Source organism: Chanodichthys erythropterus, chromosome 20 (genome assembly GCF_024489055.1).
Source record: "Chanodichthys erythropterus isolate Z2021 chromosome 20, ASM2448905v1, whole genome shotgun sequence".
NCBI lineage: Eukaryota > Metazoa > Chordata > Actinopteri > Cypriniformes > Xenocyprididae > Chanodichthys > Chanodichthys erythropterus.
The window spans coordinates 24,266,419-24,285,301 of NC_090240.1; the positions used below are offsets into that span (position 1 = coordinate 24,266,419).

The 18,883-nt window shown below is 39.8% G+C and overlaps 1 protein-coding gene across 13 annotated transcripts in view; it reads right to left on the reverse strand.

The window, feature by feature from the left end:
- The window catches only part of agrn (agrin), a 259,373-nt gene that overhangs the window by 94,769 nt on the left and 145,721 nt on the right, over positions 1–18,883 (reverse strand). For all 13 annotated transcript variants that reach the window (XM_067372232.1, XM_067372231.1, XM_067372229.1 and 10 more), the window contains 2 exons: positions 7,763–7,987; positions 1,135–1,359 (listed from right to left, as the gene is read on the reverse strand). In XM_067372232.1, coding sequence (XP_067228333.1) covers positions 1,135–1,359; positions 7,763–7,987 — 450 coding nt within the window. The remainder of the gene's footprint in view (positions 1–1,134; positions 1,360–7,762; positions 7,988–18,883) is intronic.

Consider the following 18,883-nt stretch of genomic DNA (forward strand, 5'->3'; position numbering starts at 1 on the left):
TAAAAGGCTCTTTTGAAAAACGATAACAAGCTCCATCTGGGTGTTCCATACAAGAACAGACCTAAATGAGAATTTCCTGTCGATTGAAAAGTATAATTTCTCTCTAATGCTGCTGGTTTTGTGAAATATCTATACCCTAACAGAAACCTATGCCCTTTGGAAGCTGTTTGTAATATCTGGTCAAAAACGTAGCATGTTATCAAAATATATCATTCTAACTAAAGAAAAGAGCCTTTCTTAGCCAGTTAGCATGTTGCTAAGCAAGTAGGCTAAGCTGCTAGCTAACTAATCAATTAAAAAGACATGGCCAGATTAAACATTTCCCTTTCTTTGTTTACATTTAGCTTTAATTTAGCAAACAGCTTAGCTTACTAGCATAGTATAGTGCTAACAGTTTAAAAAGACTAGCTGAACATTAGCTTTTGATCAAGCATTAAGGAAGTGGGATAGGATTTTGCATATCACCAGCTTCATGATTGAGATACCACTGTGTTCACCCTCAACACAATGCTTCTTTTTCAAATAAAAGTTTTGGAAATAATAGCAAATAACACTGTATTACATTAACATAAATTGTCATGAAAGAGGGATTCATGTACTAACTGGGAGGATCCCGAACACATGCTAGCATGCTAGTCGTGTATCTTACAAAGTAAGACATTCATCGGAGACAACTGCTGCTATCGCTTCTTGAGTTACACTGGCACACAAACAGTTGCTCTATAGCGGGACAACAGTGGCCCACAAATACACCACTATCGCTCCTGGCGCAAACACAGTTCAGACACGGACACACACATACACACTAAGCCACCGTTCATGCACTATCAGGCGAACACACACTCTCTCTGCGCTTTGCCACAGGGCTTCAGAGCGAGGCAGGGACGATCTTTTCATCACCCGTGAAGATACAGTCTTGCCACAATACACCTGCCAGAGCCCGACAGGCAAATTGGATTTGTGGAGATTGGTATCGTGTAGGCATGACAGTACTGCTAACCTGACTTAATTTGTCCAGAGCCTCCTCACCGCAGCCATGACAAAATAAATCAAAAGCGGCCATAGGGCTCCTTTATCAGACATGAGCATGAGCTCCTGGGAGCCGACGAAATCTCTGCTCTGGGAGGAACTCACCTTTCTCCTTGCAGCTGCCTGAATAGACCTTCTTGATCTCCAGGTTGTTCTGCTGGGCCGTCCGCTCCATCTCACACTTGCTATCGTAGGTGCGGCCATCGTTGCCACAGATGGGTGTAGTGTCGGGTTTGCAGGTCTCAGATAGGTAGATGGTAAACTGCTTGTAGGTTTTTGGGTTCACCCGACAAGCCACACTCGCATTATTCAGAGAGTCACTGCAGGGATCTGAGGATGAAAGTGGGGGAAAAAACATATCAAACATGAGAGAATAAAACCTTAAATTAAATCTGTTAAATCAGCGTATAAAGCGATCGAGTCTCTTCAGGAAATTTGGACTAAACCACTAAATTCATTTGGATTAGTTTTACGATCTCATAGCTGTCAACGGAGGGACATAAATCTCTCAGATTTCATGAAATATATCTTCATTTGTGTTCCGAAGACCAACAAAAATTTCACAGGTTTGGAACGACATAAGGGTGAGTAAATGATGACAGAATTTTCATTTGTGGGCGAACTAACCCTTTAACCATTTGTAAGGTAATTTCTATACATATGACAACACAATATAAAGATTTTTTCCCCCTAGCATTTCTTGGTAATCACCACATTCAAATCAGATGGAAACTAACAAACGAAAAAAATGTTTCATGATTTCCACAAAAAATATCAAGGATCACAACTGTTTTCAACATAATTTCTGAAGGATCATGTGACAATGATGACTTCAGTAAAGGCTGCTGAAAATACAGCTTTGCCATCAAAGGGATAATTTATATTTTAAAATATATTAAAATAAAAAACAGTTATTTTAATTTGTAATAATATTTCACAATATTACTTTTTACTGTATTTTTGATCAAATAAATGTAGCCTTGGTGCACATAACAGACTTTCAAAAAGAAAAATGAAAACAATCTTACCAACTCCAAACTTTTGAACGGTAGTGTACATATAATCTTCCTGAAGATCTTACTTAGCTTATTGATTAGGGTTGGATTAAACTCATTATGACAGCACACATTCACGACCAGATTTTCTCATATCTGAGCACATGCTCTAACTAAACGCCACAGATCTGACAATGCCATTTTTTGACTAGAATGTTCTCCTTTTTCAAAGCATCTTCTAGGCACCATTGATGGAGCTGTTGTCAGTGGCATGTCATTTATTGAGAGGAAATAGTGAAATGTGAAAAGATAAGGCTGACAGCTGATGGGACGGGACTGATGAGTGTGTGGGAGTTGATGGGTCTTTGTGGCTGCAGGGGGCTCCAGGACCTGGCCCTGCATGGCAAGATCATAATTGTAATAGAAATGCCATGATGGCTATTGAAATAAGTGTGACAGTTTCGCCAGCCTCCACACTTTTCAGAAACAAGACAACACAAAGGACTTATCAGCCGGTGTTGTGCTAAGACAATGCCGAGCCGCGAGCGAGTCGTACAATCGTGGGAGAGAAAGAAGCACGGAGACAGAGAGAAAAATGACGTGAGAGACAGAGACAGAAAGGAGAGAGGAAATTAGACACGAAAGACAAAACACGTAAACAAAACAAAGATCTAGAAGAGAGGAAGAAACACAGGCATATAAAGAGAACAAGAAAATGGAAACAAAATAAGCGGGAAATGAAGGTAAAGCCACAGAGATAGAGAGACATCATGATGCATTATTAGCATCTATGGTTCTATGAAGAGCCTTTTACATCCATGGAAACTTTCCATTGCACAAGGCTCTTTATTGGAAAAAGGTTGTTTAGGCTTGTAAAAAAAGTTTTTTTGGGGGAACAAAAAATGGTTCTTCTATGGCATTGCTGGTAAGAACCCCCTTTTGGAACCTTTAAGGCCCCGATATACTTCAAGCAAAGTTCTTTTTCGTTCTTTGTTTAGAGGTTAAACAAAGGTCAAAATGCGTGAGCAGTGATATACTGTAATCGAACATCTGACGCCGCCCACACTGCTGAGAGCAACGGTTAGGTAAATATGTAAAAATGCTGTGTGCTTCCCTCCCAGTAACAAAATAAACACCGCAAAATTGAGAAACTAGCAAGGATTTTTTTAATAAAGCATAAGAATTATTATTATTGATATAAATATTATTATTATTATTGATATTACTATTGCCGTCAACACAAAATATTTAACACCATCTTTAGTATTAGTATCACTATTGTTATTATTGTTATTATTTTCAATGTTATCTATTATTATTATTGATATTACTATTGCCGTCAACACAACTTATCAACACCATCTTTAGTATTACAATCATTATTATTATTACTGTTATTACTGTTATTATTATTACTGATATTACTTTTGCCGTCATCACAAAATATTATTATCATTATTATTATACATGCTATTACTATTTAAATACTTCTACTATTACCGTTTGTCATTTCTGCTTACTTTTCATTGCTTTTACTATCATTGCTGTTTCATTGTTGTTTTTGTGTTTTGTTGATGTGTTTTGTGTTCACCCTATGTTGTATGTTTTGCACTCCAAACCCCAAAAAAACCCCAAAAGTTTGTTTGCATAAGCTCTGTAATTCAGCACTCCAGTAAAGTTTATATCATAACACTTTATAAAATAGATTGCTTTAATCAAGCAAATATACCTTTTTAACACGAAAAAAGAGTGTCAGTCTCTCATTTCATCAGAAGTACAACTTTGTTCTCTACTATAAAGCAGCTCTCCAGTGTTCATGTTTTCACTCACATACGTCTGACTTTCACGTCACATCACGGGCGTTCTATGGACTCGAGAGAAGAAATTAACTGTAAAAGATTTTCAGAGTGAAAGAAGGCGGAGCTTCAATGCACACCTACCTTACGTAATGGCCACGGACCAATGGTAGAAAGAAGGTGTTTACCAGCCGAAGCGAACTTTTTCAGAAAGTTGGAAAACTTAGCAAGCTGTTTTGAACTTCCAAAACGAACATCGTTTCGGCCTAATTTTGTTCAAAATCATGTCACATCAGTTCGTTCTTCTATTTCGTTTGAAGTATATTGGGGCCTTTATTTTTAAGAGTGTAGCAGTGGATTGTCTGAAGAACTAGTCCACTAATTAGGCTATAATTTGACGAGTCTTGTAGCAACCCCTCATAAATGCACACAAACCAAGCTCAATATTTCTAAGGCTCTGAATTAAAAACAAAGACACAAGAGCTGGACATAAAAGCTCAGGGAGAGTGAGAGGCGAGCTGAGAGGAAATGTTGATGCCAGGTCAGGGACTGGTGTATACTAACACAATAATAGGACGTCTCTCAAAGGAGGGTAGTGTGGAGCTCGACCAAAAGGGTCCAGCACAATGCGGGCAGCAACTCCAACAACATCTCGCCATGCAAGCCAGCCATTACCACTGGAGAAACCATTAGCTCCCATTAAGAGAAGTCGGCTGGAGCCAGCATTCAGTATATCGCTGCCTCACAGTGCCATGCAGGGGTGGCTGTAATTAGCCAGACAAACTGAGCCCCGCTCCAGCAGGGAGTGTGTATGAGGCTGCTCCATTAGTCCTGCCCCTGTATCTGTGTGCCTGACAGTTGCTGGCCAAGACCTTAATGCATGTGTTGGAGGAACAGTAGCTGTAGCCACGGTTTACAAGAATGAATGTGTATAGAAAGCGGGCCAAAAATGTGTCTAAGTGTGCTTTGAAATAACTGTGGCTCATGTCCTGCTGTACAATTGATTGTGGGTTTGTGTGTTTTGTTCCTCTATTCTCAGTAAACAAAAAAATTCTTAATCATATTTTTGTCTTATTTTCCGGGAAAAATATCCTTAAACAAGATAAATTTACCTGACAAAATTAATTTTGTCAACAAGCCAAAATTATTTCATGTTTAGAATGTTTAACACGCTTTCCTGAAACATAAACCATTTTTGTTTCTCAAGTAAATTGACTTATTTTAAAGGGTTAGTTCACCCAAAAATGAAAATTCTGTCATTAATTACTCACCCTCATGTCGTTCCACACCTGTAAGACCTTCATTCATCTTCAGAACACAAATTAAGATATTTTTGATAAAATCCGATGGCTCAGTGAGGCCTCTATTGACAAGATATATTGGCAAGATAATTAACACTTTCAATGCCCAGAAAGCTACTAAAGACATATTTAAAACAGTTCATGTGACTACAGTGATTCAATCTTAATGTCATGAAGCGACGAGAATATTTTTATGCGCCAAAAAACAAAATAACAACTTTATTCAACAATATCTAGTGATGGGCGATTTCAAAACACTGCTTCATGAAGCTTTGAAGCTTTACTAATCTTTCGTTTCGAATCAGTGATTTGGAGCATGTAAGTCACGTGATTTCAGTAAAAGAGGCTTCGTTATGTCATAAGTGTTTCGAAATTTCAATGGTTCACCACTGGGGGGAATGATTTCGGCAGTTTGATACACGCTTCGGACCACTGATTCGAAACAAAAGATTCATAAAGCTTCGAAGCTTCATAAAGCAGTGATCTGAGATTGCCCCATCACTAGATATCGTTGAATAAAGTCGTTATTTTGTCTTTTTTTGGCGCACAAAAAGTATTCTTGTCACTTCATAACATTAAGGTTGAACCACTGTAGTCACATGAACTGTTTTAAATACGTCTTTAGTATCTTTAGTCTTTAGTACCTTTCTGGGCATCTGAAAGTGTTAATTATCTTACTGGCAATGCAGGCCTCACTGAGCTATTGGATTTTATCAAAAATATCTTAATTTGTGTTCTGAAGATGATGGAAGGTCTTACGGGTGTTGTTTTCCCGGAAAACAAGACATAGCATACAGATTCAAAAAAACATTATTTATAATAAAAATAGTAAAATATGACATAACTTATGCTGTATAGACATTTTGGAGGTCATACTTCATATATGTGCCAACTGTATAAAATAATACCAAAATTAATGGGGTGTCTCTCAGTGATAAAAATAACATTTGTATGTGTTGGCTGTTTGTGCATGACAGAATCAGAGAGTCAGTAACCGCAAGGATGGTGTCTCTAAGTTAGATTTAAAGTTGCTGTCTGTCCTCCTTGGTGCTTTGTGTTCCCATGGGGGTTAAAGTGAAAGACGCTCTCCGCTGAGAAACCTACTCCACGCGTCCTCTGGGACCCGAGGCATTCATCCAGCCCTGCCGCCCAGAGAGCCATCATTTACAAGAGGTGACTTCCCTCTGAGTCTGTCTGCCTCACTCTGCCGCAGGAAACACCACAATGTCACACAGCCCAGACAAGACTCATAAATACAGCAAATGTCATCTTCTTAAGTGGTATTTTTGTCTTGTTTTTTAGAAGAAGTAAAAATTATATCCCCTTTGTTTTAAGCATAAACCCCTCTAACATTTCTTAGATTTGTGCATTGGAAACAATTCTAATGCCAATGAAGTACGAAAAATAAACTGATTTTTTTGCACTCCAGACTCTCAAGAGCCTGTGGATCGTCTAACCATGCTGCATTCTATACAAGATAAAACCTCCTTGTCTCATAAAAAACAGCAAAGTTAAATAAGAGGGAGTGTTTGATCTTTGTTAAGCAATAAGGAAATAATGGATCCCTGAAAACTGAAGATGCCTAATGATCTGAGAGGTCCATAAACACTAGAACAAATATAGAGAGACACAAAGCAGGACTTAACCTGCTGGAACTCATGAGGACAGACGAATAAAAGAGATCAAAATAAAACTCTGAAATGTCAGAGAGGGGCGGAATAAGCTGAAAAAAGAATCTGACAGCTTGTCAGACAGCGTGGAAGGGAAATGTCATTAGGCAGTCCAGGGTGGGGAGGGGGCTTCTCATGAACTACACTCTGTCCCCATGACTCAAACTCTCTACTAACATGAAACAGTGAGGATTTAATCAAAGAAGAGCTCAAAAATCCAGACAGTTAGCATGGCGAGGTATGACGTGCCGGGAGCTTTCAGCAGGATAATTGATCTGCTGAAAATTCATCCACAATACTCTTTAACAAGCATTCAAAATCACACTGGAGTAATGCAATAGAAGTAATGTGTTACATAATCACAGATTTCTTTCAACTACTGTAACAAGAAATGCATTACTTACTAACTTAACTTTAAATGTAAAATGTAATTTAATTTAATTCATTTAATACCATAATGTCCAAGTTTCTAAAATTAGGTGGTTTGTAACTTTTTCAAATCTTCAAAACAAGATTTCATGTTTCACTAGAAAAACAGTGTAAAAAGTGTAAAATAATAATATTATTATTAATAATAATATGTATTAGATTATTATTATTATTGTGTATATTATATTATATTATATTATTATTCTTATTCTTACTAATTTATTATTTTATTCTTTTGCATTTTTACACTTTTTTGGAATTTGGAAAAACTACCATATTTTCCCACTCATACATACATACACACTTAAAAAATAAACATTTACTGAATTTAGCATGGTTGTCCTAATAATTCCAATAATATGCTTTAGGAAGGTAGTTCCTTGTATTTTAAAACCAACACTGAGCACAATTGCATTCTACAAGCAGCCAAACCGACGAGGAAGCTGCAATGTTAGAATGGCAAGATTGGTAACAACTACAGTACATGTGATAATTACAGTAAATGCAATGCTAATGACTATTTAAAGGCTCCACAGACTCACCACAGCGGCCTTGGTGATGCACACGGATGTTCTTCTGGGTGGCGCAGGCTTTCATGTTGAGCTCACATTCGCTTTGGTAGTCCAGCCCATCGCTGCCGCACACCACGTGCTTGGGGGCGATCTCACAACTCAGAGGACACATGCATTTGGCAGACAGACCGTCTGATGACTGAATGCAGGTGCTGCCAAAGCTACAGGTCACCTCACTGCACGGGTCCTTCAGGGCTGAAAAACAAGAGAAAGAGAAAATGAGCATAATTTTATGCCATAATCGGAGATGTTCTAAGAGTGTTGCTATGTGGTTGCTTGGTCAAAAGAGTCCATCATCCTTAAGTTTTACACAGTACACTGGTACCTATTCATGCATCCTGCACACATGGTTCAGGATATGTTATGTGCAAAAATTTAATATTTAATGTTGAGGGTTAGCAAGCAGTGCTAATTTCATGATGTACTTTTGGCTGTGTTTGGATAATTGGCTCGCTGCTTGCTTGTCATGTTCACACTATAAGGTCTGTTTAAGGTGGGAGTTCAAAAGTGAGCTCCAAACATGAACCCTATTACTGAGATAAAATTGGGTTAAAAAATGAGGCACGGTCTCCCAGCACCTCCACACGTCTCAGACGTGCCCCGTGTCGATACAGATGGCAGAGTGAAGTGGCTTAACCCGGGCTGAAGAACAGCTCAGTGCCCCAGACTTGAATATTTGGACACAGCTGGGTGGGTGTACAAACAAGTCACTCTAATTCACCACGGACCATTTCAAGCAAGCTTTGCATTCAAAAAACATTCTCAATTGCTATGCTTCAGCGTACCCGTCCTTATGCTGGAGGGACATAATCAGCTTTTTTCACTCTGAAAATAAGAAGTAAGTCTTTCTGCAAAAGACTTTGTCTATTTCTTATAAAACATTCCACCACTCAGGACTGAAGTTGAAGAAATGATTTACACAAAAATGAAATTTCTGTCATCATTTATATGGTTTCAAACTTGTATGACTTCTATTGAACACAAAAATCCTGGCCACTCTTTTTCATACAATGAAAGTGAATGAGGGCTGGGGCTGTCAAAATGACAAAACGTGCCATCAAAGTCTCATAAAAGTGGTCTATCTAGCCCCTTTCACAAGGCAATCCCGGTAAATTACAGTAAAATTATCAGTACAACAAATGTGCTGTTAAAACAAGCAATGACCGGTAAGATACCATTTACACATCAGTACCAAAATACCATTAAACTCTGTAATGTCACTGGTCACAGACACAAAGATACCGGCCTACCTTTAATTTCACAAAGCTGATTGCTCACTAAAAAAAACCCACAGTCATCATGTTTTCAGGCCATTTCAAGTTTGATTTTAACGTGACAAAGTGTTGATATCTAAATGGCTAATTAAAAATGACTAAAAAGTAATTTACTTACTTTTTAATTAGCCTTCCCACTGACGCCATCATTTTGTTCAGAACGATTCGAGAATGCACACAAAAGGCGAATTTATCACACGAACCAATCATAACCAGCCATGTCCAATCATAGCATGTTGGAGGCATTGTCTCCTCTCACGTGACTTTCACCCATTCATTCTCAATTACCCTCCAAAACACTCACCGCACACTTTAGGGGTCTGTTAAAGTTCAATGGGCTCAGGGGAGGCAAGAGAGATGCGGCCTTCCGCAGTAACGTTACTTGTGTGTGATTTATACAGCTTTTAATGTCACATGTGGCTATAAGTACTGGGCCCCAGTGGCTGTGGAGCTTGGTTCTCCATGGATCTCTTTGATCACTGGATCAGTCCCAGGATGAAGGAGACTGACCGCTAGTGTGATGGATCCACAGATGAGGTCAGTGTTAGTGGCTGGCATGCCAAATCTGGTGGTGTCAGCACCCTCAAGTCCAGTGGTCTCAGTGCCCTCAAGTCCAGTTGTCTCAGTGCCCTCAAGTCCAGTGGTCTCAGCGCCCTCAAGTCCAGTGGTCTCAGCGCCCTCAAGTCCAGTGGTCTCAGCGCCCTCAAGTCCAGTGGTCTCAGCGCCCTCAAGTCCAGTGGTCACAACACCCTCAAGTCCCGTGGTCTCAGTGCCCTCAAGTCCAGTGGTCTCAGCGCCCTCAAGTCCCGTGGTCTCAGCGCCCTCAAGTCCAGTGGTCTCAGCGCCCTCAAGTCCAGTGGTCACAGTGCCCTCAAGTCCAGTGGTCACAGCGTCCTCAAGTCCAGTGGTCACAGAGCCCTCATGTCCAGTGGTCTCAGAGCTCTCAAGTCCAGTGGTCTCAGCGCCCTCAAGTCCAGTGGTCACAGTGCCCTCAAGTCCAGTGGTCTCAGCGCCCTCAAGTCCAGTGGTCACAGCGCCCTCAAGTCCAGTGGTCTCAGGGCCCTCAAGTCCAGTGGTCTCAGCGCCCTCAAGTCCGGTGGTCACAGAGCCCTCATGTCCAGTGGTCTCAGAGCTCTCAAGTCCGGTGGTCTCAGCGCCCTCAAGTCGGTGGTCTCAGCGCCCTCAAGCCCAGTGGTCTCAGAGCTCTCAAGTCCCGTGGTCTCAGCGCCCTTAAGTCCAGTGGTCTCAGAGCTCTCAAGTCCAGTGGTCTCAGCACCCTCAAGACCAGTGGTCACAACACCCTCAAGTCCAGTGGTCTCAGCGCCCTCAAGTCCAGTGGTCACAACACCCTCAAGTCCAGTGGTCTCAGCGCCCTCAAGTCCCGTGGTCTCAGTGCCCTCAAGTCCAGTGGTCTCAGCGCCCTCAAGTCCCGTGGTCTCAGCGCCCTCAAGTCCAGTGGTCTCAGAGCTCTCAAGTCCAGTAGTCTCAGAGCTCTCAAGTCCAGTGGTCTCAGAACCCTCAAGTCCAGTGGTCACAACACCCTCAAGTCCAGGGGTCTCAACGCCCTCAAGTCCAGTGGTCACAACACCCTCAAGTCCAGTGGTCTCAGCACCCTCAAGTCCCGTGGTCTCAGTGCCCTCAAGTCCAGTGGTCTCAGCGCCCTCAAGTGTGAGACAGGTGGTCCCAGAGTAACTGCCACTGTGGTCTGAGCTGTCTGCAATGGCTACCTATGCTCTTTCTGAGGCAGTAGCGACCGCTACAGGTGGTGGAATCCGCTCCTTAAGGTGGTGGTGGTGGGGGGTTCTGTCACGATTCATTTCCTGCCTCTGTTTCATGGAGTTTTATATTCTGTTGTCTTGCTGTGCCTGTGGTCTCTTCTTATAGTTTACTTACTGTTTCCATGTTTCTATTACCATCTTGTTAGTTCCAATAGATACCCTTGTTTGTTACTATGCCAATTAACCACCAACACCTGTCCTTCATTTAGCCTCTTGTTGCCTTGTGTATTTAAATCCTCAGTCATCATTTGTTCATGGTCTCGTTAACATTTTGTGCTGGTGTTTCTGTATTATTCCTAGAGTGTATTAAATGTGATTTACATCAAGCATCTTGTGCATGACAGAAAGGTGATGAATTGAAATTAATACATTTCTATTTTTGATTCTCAGAGAAACCATCTGATTATTATCGTTATTATTTAGATGATACATATTTATGAGGCACTGACAAACACTGAGATGCTGAATAGTGAATGGACCATGTCACTTCAGAAGGGGCTAGTTTCATTTCCGACCATCCCCACACAAGTCATCTGCTCTAATTCATTCTCACTATCTCCGTCCCTGTTTTCACCTCTCCCGTGCGTCATATCAGCCTACAGTCTCCGCCATAATTTGTGGGTTTTACTTTGTGTAAATCTGCTAAGAGAACCCACTTGTTTAATTAAAGGTTTCTGCCTCTCTCTAAGGACCACGCTCCACTTTTGCAGTGTAACACACACACACAAACCCACTCACACGCATGTGATAAACCTGGCAAGCGGCATCGTAAGGATGAGATCAGTGGCGCTTTGTGTGTTGTGTGATCAAAGTGTTCATTCTCTTTTCCTCCTCTTCCTTGCTAAAAAAAGACGACTGTGCCTCCCTCGTCTTTGCACGTCTGAACCTCGCACTTCATCAGCCTGGGCTTGCTAACTAACCAACCAACCAGTCGCACTTCCAAAAAAACTCATTTTGAATGTTTGTGTGGGGGAAGTGCTAATATACACCCTGATACTGCAGACAACATCCGCACACAGGCAGCGTTTTTAGACTTTGTAGCAATTCTGAAGGAACGATGAGAGATACAGTGCGGTACAAAAGTGTAGTGCGATGGTTCTTAACAATTTTGACTTCAAGGCCCCTCTTTGTCCAAGACAATATTTGAAAGCACTACATCTGAGCTGATATATACATCTGGTACTTCTATTGTAAAAAAAATACAAGTCAAAAATATGATGTCAGTTATATGTTGTACCACATTATTTATTCTTTATTAGAATGCTAAAAAACTAATAATATATATATATATAATCTTTCATTGTAGACAATCGAAACTATGTTTTTTATGCAAACAAGCTCTGATTAGCCTTCCAAAAATAAAAAAAAACATATATATTTGTCTTTTTTCCCTTAACATTTAAATTTTTTGTCGTCATTTTTAAAGCTACAGTCCGTAAGTTTTGCCTCTTTGTCGCCATCTCTGTTTGAAACCTGTAATTGCAGTTATTTGCGGAATTGTGGCACAGCTCCTCAGCGGATGAATCTAATGTTTGTTGTCATTCAACACATCGGTGTGGATACTATACTTAGGTATCACAGATACTACGTCTTGGAATTATGACCAAAATAAGAATTTTCACCGGAGAATGTCATCTGAAGTAATATGTCTGCCACTTTTGTTCTGACCAACTGAGGAAAAAAAACATTTCAATAAATCGCGCTGCCAATGGTGATTAAATCTAACGGTCGCTTAGCTCTGATCACGTCAAACCGTGCAAATTATTATTACTGTTATACTTTGTTCTCAAATTGTTAATGTTAACAACATCAGCATTGCGTGACTATGTGTATTAGTGTATATTAGCATTACCTGTAAATTCCAATTTCTATAGCCACTCCACAGTCCAAAGTCTTTTGCTTTTCACTACGGGTGAATCTCCAGATGACACTGACGATTGTCATTTGGATCTTTCTGGACTACAATCCGCCATCAAAATGATAAGATTAATTATTGCAGCTGCTGTGAGAAAAGGCTATAAATGATCCATCACATACCATATAGCCTAGCAGGGCAATACTAACCAAACAGGGACTCCTTCCTTTCTGTTTACAGACATGACGTAATGACACAAAGACGAAATTTCCCGCGGAAACCCACCAGTACGATTTTACAATTTAAAATTATTTTATTTTATTTAAAAATAAATACATTATTTAAAAATATATATTTAAAATTAGTTGAAATGTAAATAAATTATTATTATTATTATTATTTATTTTATTTTTTTTTGCCAAATGATTAATCCCTAACATGTTGCAAGTTCATGTTGTAACATGTCGCCCATGCAATATATTTTTTCCCTAAAACGTCAAACAAGTCTGTTAGACTGACTGACGCATTCTGGTACTTTCCTCATTTTCACAGTCATAACTACTGGCAACTGAGCTCTGACTCATTACTTCTACTTCAACAGATTGGCCTCATCCCCAAAAGCCTGACTCCAAGACGTTTGATTTCATCAGTCTGATGAAAAGCAGTTCTTTAAATCAGTTCTGATGCTTCTGTCAGAAAGAACACTTCCAGAAAAGTCAGACAATCCACATGAACAGCTTCCTTCTCAGTGGCGCTCTGTTTGTTTTGTGACAGCACGCAGAATTGCCTCCGCGAACCCATTAAATACCAGTCTGAGCTTTTCCACCTATTGTCGCTGAGAGTTGATGAGCATTGAGGAAAAGGATGAGCTGATTAAAATGCAAAAGGCCACCCGGTATAAGGTGTGTATGCGGCTCTCCGCTGTGTTAGCACAGATAAGCCGCCCTCTAAGGCTGAGACAAGCAGGCAAATTGCCTGTTAGAATGTGACCAGCGTCGCAAAACCGAAAAGGCTACGAACTGCTGAGGTCGCCACGGAGATGAACCGTTTCCTCCTTGTGATTTAGTGCTCATTTTCAGGGATGGAAATACAGTATCCTGAGGAAAGAGCTGGAGTCTATAGCTACTTATTGATGAACTGGAAATGTCTCTCACAGCCAATTAACTGCTTTTCTCCAGCTCTGAAGAGGTTAAGACAATGAAAAAAGAGACAGGAAAAAGTAGAAAATAATAGGACCTATTCGACTAACTAATAAGTGGGGAAAAGGCATAAACAGAGTGAGAGAAAGTGAAGACAGCAAGAGAAGCCTCCACTGATCGCCTCTCCAACAGTGCTGTGATAATGTGTTAGTGCTGGATGTATTAATGCGTAATGCGTGCAGGGAGCTGTCAGCGGCCGCTACTAGATCCTGATGGGATCGGTTCGACACAATCCGCCCTGCACTGTGAGCCCCGGGCGCCCTCTCCAGCGTGACAGAAGATGTATGTGTATGTATGAGAGTGTGTATGTGTTAAGAAGGCTTGAGAGGAGCTGCTGGTGGTGCCGCTTTCATCTCCTCCATTCTTAAAGGAATATTCTGGGTTCAACATAGGTTTACCACGATCGACAGCATTTGGTGGCATAATGTTGAATAGCACAAAAAACTATTTGAAATCTTTCGTAAAAAAAAAAAAAAACGAGGTACTTATAATGGAAGTGAAGAAATTACGAAATGTAAAGCATATAATATTATAAAAACACTTCTTAATATTCCCAAGTGTTTAAGTTTTTCACCATCTTTGCTGCGATGCTGAAAACTGGAGACGAGCCAAAAAATGAAGCTGAACCTCCACAGATGACCTCCAAACCCAGTGTCCCAACTCTGCTTTTGTCATCCCTCACACAGCGAGATGATTTGTTCTTTTGATGTATTTCTTCAAAGGGCTTATTTGACTGCAGCTGTCTTCTTCCTTTGCACGCCTCAGTGTTGCCCTTGGATAAAGAAAATTAGGGACGAAAAATGGATAATACACATCTTTTTGTGGTTGGATTCAAAGGCCAGGCTCTCCTGCTTTCCTGCGATAGCTGTCAGCGCGCTTGCACAATTTACGAGGTGAGCCCCTCCTGACCTGGGGCCTGTGAAGTCAGATATGTAACAACTCCAGAACCAGAAGGACTATGTTAGCTCACCACCAAACATGTCTATCGGAGTCGAGGTTTATCCCCTGTGATCTTTACTGAGAGTACTGCAAATGCTAGCACGGGCTTCAGATCGCATTTAATTCTGGAGGCGTACGCTCAATATGCAAAAGACAAATCTATATGTCTGCACGGCTGGAAAAAGATCACAATCAAGATGAATTCAATCATAATCCCTGCTTCTATAGACAACAAAATGAGAGTTATTTAGGTTGAAAAGGTTTCATACAATCCTAGAAGTAGAAAATTAATTCAGGAAACAATCTGGAACCAAAATCTGGAGGCGCATGTACATATACAGTAGAAAAAGCCATTACTAATGATTTCTTAATAAATAATTATTAATCAATAACTAATCATTTCTATGAAAATCTAAATGGTGCAAAACCTACTGTCAAAATACTAGGGTGTTCAAGGCATTGCTAAGTGGGGGTTGCTAGGATGTTTTGAGTGGTTAATACAGTGTTCTGGGTGGTTACTGGGGTATTGCTAATGTGTTCTCTGTAGTTGCTAGGGCATTGCTTGGTGCTTACTATGGCATTGGACACCCCGTTCTAGGTAGTTGCCAGGATGTTCTCGGAAGTTGCTAGGGCATTGCTCGGTGCTTACTATGGCGTTCTCGTTGGATGCTAGGGCATTGCTTGGATGTTCTAAGTCCAATCTCTGTTCTGGAGGGCCACTGTCCTGCAGAGTTTAGCTCTAACTTGCCTCAATACACCTGCCTGGACGTTTCTTAGAAGCAGTGCCTAGTAAGACCTTGATTAGCTGGTTCAGGTGTGTTTAATTGGGTTGGAAAGTCCAGGAGCAGGATTGGACACCCCTGTTCTAGGTAGTTGCTAGGATGTTCTTGGAAGTTGCTAGGGTATTTTGAGTGGTTGCTAGGTGGTTGCTTACAGGCCCAAGTCAAAAGAGCTCACTCCCAGTGATACTGTCTCTATGGGCCTGTTTACACCTGGTCACTTCATGCGTTTTCTCTGATCGGATAGCTATCTGATCATGAAAAGATCAGGTGTAAATGCCCTCTGAAACACATTTGAGATGGATTTAAATCCGATTGCTCAAACCACTTCAGGAGGTGGTCTGGGACGCATTCCAGTCAAAACTAAACAGGTCTAAATGCATCTGGTTGATGAAACCACACATGTAAAATTCACTCCTCCCAAAAATGCTAAGAAATAAATGTGCGAGATTATGTTATAGGCTAAGTAACATGTTATAGCCAGATGTGATGGCACTACTGCATCACGCATAGCCGCAGATAAGCAGCTGAGTATCTTCAGCAAACCGACACGCAAACTGACGCAAATGAAAATGAAAGTAAGTCGCAGACGCTTAAAACACTTTATTAAAAGTAAAAAGACTACCTGATCTTACCAGTGCTGTTGCCACACTCTCTCCTATTCCGGTCTTTGATTTTGAAATTAGCTGATTATCAATAAAACGCAGCTCATATTTCTTACTTTCGGTGTATTTCTTACTATTTCTTACATTCAATTCCATTAAATCTGGAATTTAAGATCTGGAATTTTTTATCTCCATTTTGCTGAGACACATTTATGTGGCCAGGTGTAAATGGAATCATTTTGATTAATCAGATAGCTATCTGATCTGTATAAACACATGAAGTGACCAGGTGTAAGCAGGCCCTATAGCTTTAGTTCCACCAACAATGCAAGTCTATGCAATCCCCCCCCCCCACACCCCACCCCGCCCAGATAAGTCCAACTGCTTAGAAAAGTAACAACACACCTCATCACTACAAGCTGCAAGATTTGAGGTGTAATTAATTCATTAATTTCCATAGCACAAACAACATAGGGCAAAGTACATTTTGAAGTTTAATAACTAATGTTAAAATTAATTAATCACACAATTGCAAGGCTCAACCAGGCACTGCACTCCAATAGAAACAGGTCACCAGATTGAAAATGGCTGCTTTGGGATTTCAAGAGATCAAAGGTTAATGATAGTGGCCAAAGAAAAGTGCAGGAGACCTTATTTTGAAGGCTGCATACAGCTTACATAATGATTCTTCCCTACTCTGCTCTCTGTTACTGCAGTACTCAAACATAATGACGAAAATGGAATTGTTTGTTTTGGCTAAAAGCAATTTTCTAAAAAAAAAAAAAAAAAAAATGTTTTCTTTTTTCTTTCAAACAAATTTTGAGTTCAATCAGCAGGCACATTTGATGCTAATCATTTTCTTTTCCTTCAAGCAAGCCCCTTCAAACACACACACATTTATCAGTTGGTATTCATGCGTTCTGCAAGTTGATAATATACAGTCTGTTGGGAGAGACCTGAAATTAGATTTTCAAATGGTTTAGCAGCTTGAAACAACAAAATTAGGATAGCCAGAAAGCGTTAAAACAGCAAATTTCTATCTATCTATCTATCTATCTATCTATCTATCTATCTATCTATCTATCTATCTATCTATCTATCTATCTATCTATCTATCTATCTATCTATCTATCTATCTATCTATCTATCTATCTATCTATCTATGCGTTATTATATATATATATATATATATATATATATATATATATATATATATATATATATATATATGCTCTCTAGATCAACAAAATAAATGAGAATAAATCTCACACCGGCTGGCCTCTCCTGCACTTGTGTTCTCTGTGGAGACTGTAAGAGACATAAAGAGCTTCAGAGAGGGTCAGGTGAAGCATCTCTTTGTCACCAGAACCCCACTGGTTGATGGGAAGAGCTGCTCTCTCCTGCATTAACCTGAGAAAGGTCGGGCAGACACATCTGTGATTACCGCAAAGGGCCTTGAGTGGACACAGGCAGGTCTTCATGAATGGCTTCGTACTCATGCACGTTTGAATGTGCTAGTGCGTAAAGTGGCGCGTGTCTGTGTAAGTGATTCGGGAAAGGATGTGGAAGAGAAGGACATCCTTGGAGTGAAAATGTAATTACGGACAGAAATGAACCCATCTTGTTTAGAGGTACTAATCTTTTGGAAGAGGATGAGGAAAAGAAAAGGAAGGGGTAAGAAAGAGGACAAATAGCAGCTTATTATCGTGAAGACGATGGGAAGGGCAGTGGCTGTGCCGCTGATGTGTGGCAGCGTGTCTGACTGTGTACTACACAAACAGGAAGCTGAATGTAACAGTCAATAATCACTATCTGGCACAAGCGCATGAATTTAAGTACCGGAGCGCATTCAAACGTTGTTTTCAAAGGTAAAATATAATCACACCCAATCAGTTGTGATTGTTTCTTTAAGATGTCTTTTAAAAGCATAGAATGTGTCCTGAAGCATACCGCTGCCATCAAATGTTAATGGAGGCACATGGCACTCATACTGTACGGACGTGGTAAATGCAGCATAACATGTATTCTATTATAACTCTATTATAACTGCAATAATAATGTGCCATAATCATTGTTCACTTCTTCAGTGGTCTTGATTTCAGAATAATGTTTCCCATTCATTTTATCCATAAGAATGAAAAAAAAAATAAATAAATAAATAAAGATAAATATAAAGAGCCATGAACCAAACCAACCAGCTTTGCAATGAATCACATTACAAACATACAAAGTACAAAATGTAATATATTAGTTATATTACATATATACATACATACATATATATATACATACACATACATACACACACACACACACACATTTTATATTTATATATATATATATATATATATATATATATATATATATATATATATATATATATATATATATATATTTTTTTTTTTTTTTTTTTTTTTATGCAGCCGCCTACATTTTTATCTCCTGCACTCTAGCCAAGCAAATTAAGCTTTTAAAATACAATTATTATTGGCCAAAAATTGGGCAGGGAACATTCAGAAATTTCTAAAAGTGGCAGAAATTTTATAACAGCTCCTAAGTCCCTGATTGTTACACTCAAAACTCCACTTGAGTGCAGTAGGGGTTAAAAATAACAATGCATTATTCAAGCCAGTCAAATGCATGAATACATGAATAAGTTGTA